Raw genomic sequence first — 831 nt, forward strand, 5'->3', positions numbered from 1 at the left:
AGGGTCACAGGTCACCCACCTCAGCCAGGCCAGCAGCATCTGCAAGATCCCCAATGGCCCTACTCTGTTCCTTACTGATGACCCTGGTGGTGCTCAGCTGCCACTCCAGCTGCTCTCTGGGATGTGACCTGCCTCACACCCATAGCCTGGGCAACACAAGGGTCTTGATGCTCCTGGGACAAATGAGGAGAATCTCCCCCTTCTCCTGCCTGAAGGACAGAAATGACTTTGGATTCCCCCAGGAGGTGTTTGACGGCAACCAGTTCCGGAAGGCTCAAGCCATCTCTGTGGTCCATGAGATGATCCAGCAGATCTTCCACCTCTTCAGCACAGAGGGCTCGTCTGCTGCCTGGGATGAGAGCCTCCTAGACAAACTCTACACTGGACTTTATCAGCAGCTGACTGAGCTGGAAGCCTGTCTGAGCCAGGAGGTGGGGGTGGAAGAGACGCCCCTGATGAACGAGGACTCCCTGCTGGCTGTGAGGAGATACTTCCAAAGAATCGCTCTCTATCTGCAAGAGAAGAAATACAGCCCTTGTGCCTGGGAGATCGTCAGAGCAGAAATCATGAGATGCTTCTCTTCATCCACAAATTTGCAGCAAAGTTAAGGAGGAAGAAATGACACCTGGTTCAACATGGAAATGTGTCTCACTGACTGATAATATCACACTTCCACTTGCTCTGCCATGTCAAAGACTCTCATGTCTGCTGTAATCATGACCTGAATTGAATTAATTTGTCAAAAGTTTTCAGGAATATTAAGCAGCATCATGTTCAACTCTGTAGGCACTAGTCGCTTACAGATGACCATGCTGATCCATCTGTCCAAAC

The 831-nt window shown here is 50.5% G+C and overlaps 1 protein-coding gene across 1 annotated transcript; it reads left to right on the forward strand.

The window, feature by feature from the left end:
* Nucleotides 1-53: 53 nt before the first annotated feature.
* LOC124232741 (interferon alpha-2-like) lies at nt 54-608 on the forward strand. The gene has a single exon (XM_046649664.1). It carries the CDS (start codon nt 54-56, stop codon nt 606-608), a length of 555 nt encoding a protein of 184 aa, XP_046505620.1.
* Nucleotides 609-831: the final 223 nt, after the last annotated feature.

This window comes from Equus quagga, unplaced genomic scaffold (genome assembly GCF_021613505.1).
Source record: "Equus quagga isolate Etosha38 unplaced genomic scaffold, UCLA_HA_Equagga_1.0 110302_RagTag, whole genome shotgun sequence".
Taxonomy (NCBI): Eukaryota; Metazoa; Chordata; class Mammalia; order Perissodactyla; family Equidae; genus Equus; species Equus quagga.